The following is a 1,494-nucleotide window of genomic DNA, read 5'->3' as shown; positions in this document are numbered from 1 at the left end:
ACAGCCGTCTCCCAAACTGGTTCCCTGCCCGGCTCCCTTCCAGCTCAGCCCTACATTTTGTTGAAGAGAATGAGGACGGAGGCTCCTGTGAGTTGTTCTGCAGAAAGGAGGCCCAAGAGTTGCACGCAGGATGCAGAGAGCTGGGTGGGGTTAGAGGCGTCCATCACGAACTGGGGAGGGAGAGGAGGCGTCAGTCCTCTGCTGTGGACCAGAGTCCTTGGCCAACCCCCTCATGTGCGCATTTCAGCTCCTTCTGGGAAAGAGGGCTTTGGGGCCAGCAGGTGGCATAGTGGTTAAGGTTCTGGACTCTCACATGGTTCACCACAGTTCTAGTCCCAGACCTGGCAGTTTGAAACTCATGCTGGGCCTGTGTGCACGTGTGCTCAGAATCCTGAGAATAGAATGGAGAAGGGATTGCTGCGTGGCCATCCTCCTGAGCGGTTTCTCATTTTCTGTCTCTCCAGTGAGTGTACACACCCTATAGCAAAAACCTCTCTACAGAAAAATAAAAAGAAGCCTTCAGGAACACAGTATAAGTAGACAAACGTGAATCATGCGAGGATAATGACTCCTTACTCCACCTTCGTGGAAGTCCACCACCCCTATGGCCCTCAGTTCTCCATCTTGGGTGTGGGGCACAGGCCTTGTCAAGACCGAACCAACCAGAGGAACAGAGAACTCGATCACATAAAGGTTCCCGGGGACAAGGCCAAGAGTAGGTCAGCTGTGTGCAGAGGAGCACTGCTCTATGCAGCAGACAGCAGGAAGCCCAGCAGGTGCCAGCAAAAAGCAACTGGAACCCTGGAGGCCTCTGGGAGCCCAATCCCCACCCTACTCAAAGCTAGGCCGCAGGGATGCATGGCCCACGCTTGGCCAGGGAGTCGGACAGAATCAGGGGCAATAGACACATTCCCAACCAGGGGTTAGAACCCACCAGGAGAGCGCGGCAGTTCCCGTAGTAACTGGACCAGATGGGGCCCATGCACCCTCCCAGCTCCCGGATGGTTATCTTTCTCGGGCCCCCGATGTCCGTGAGGTCGGTGCCCACCTGTGAGAAAAAGCACGCTGCGGAGAGAACATGAGCGCTGTCTGTCCCACCCCAACTCCCGGACGCAGCGCACTGGCTCTCCAAGACCCCCCTCCTCCCCGCCTCTGCGTCCGCGCCCACGCCCACCAGTGACCAGCGAGAGGGTTCCGGGCAGCGGAGGCACAGTGTACGGCGCCTCTCCGGGGAGGCCCGTGTAGCCACCTGCCCGGCCGCGCCTACCGTGGGCCGCGTTGGGGGCGGCTCCCCCAGCTCGCCCTTTCCGGTCCGGCAGCTCAGCTGTGCTAGCAGTCAAGGGCCTAACCGGCAGGACGGTTAACCCCAGACCCTTGCGCCCCACATGCTTTGATGCCGCCGCCTTGCCCCGGTGCCTCCCGCAAACCCCGGTGGGCGCCCACCCGCCTGCCCGGCGCGGGAGGATATTCTGCAGCCGCTTCACCCGCAGCGGC

The 1,494-nt window shown here is 60.3% G+C and overlaps 1 protein-coding gene across 2 annotated transcripts in view; it reads right to left on the bottom strand.

Annotated features, from left to right (window-relative positions):
* Window positions 1–1,494, bottom strand: part of ARL16 (ARF like GTPase 16) — a 13,044-nt gene that overhangs the window by 10,134 nt on the left and 1,416 nt on the right. For both annotated transcript variants that reach the window (XM_006145648.3, XM_006145647.3), the window contains exons 2-4: window positions 1,268–1,326; window positions 935–1,048; window positions 55–170 (exon numbers count right to left, since the gene is read on the bottom strand). In XM_006145648.3, the coding sequence (XP_006145710.1) occupies window positions 55–170; window positions 935–1,048; window positions 1,268–1,326 (289 nt within the window). The remainder of the gene's footprint in view (window positions 1–54; window positions 171–934; window positions 1,049–1,267; window positions 1,327–1,494) is intronic.

Source organism: Tupaia chinensis, unplaced genomic scaffold, assembly GCF_000334495.1.
Source record: "Tupaia chinensis unplaced genomic scaffold, TupChi_1.0 Scaffold000159_1, whole genome shotgun sequence".
NCBI classification, from domain to species: Eukaryota; Metazoa; Chordata; class Mammalia; order Scandentia; family Tupaiidae; genus Tupaia; species Tupaia belangeri.
Note: the sequence above shows the minus strand (reverse complement) of the source record. Positions and strands in the feature narration are given on the sequence as shown.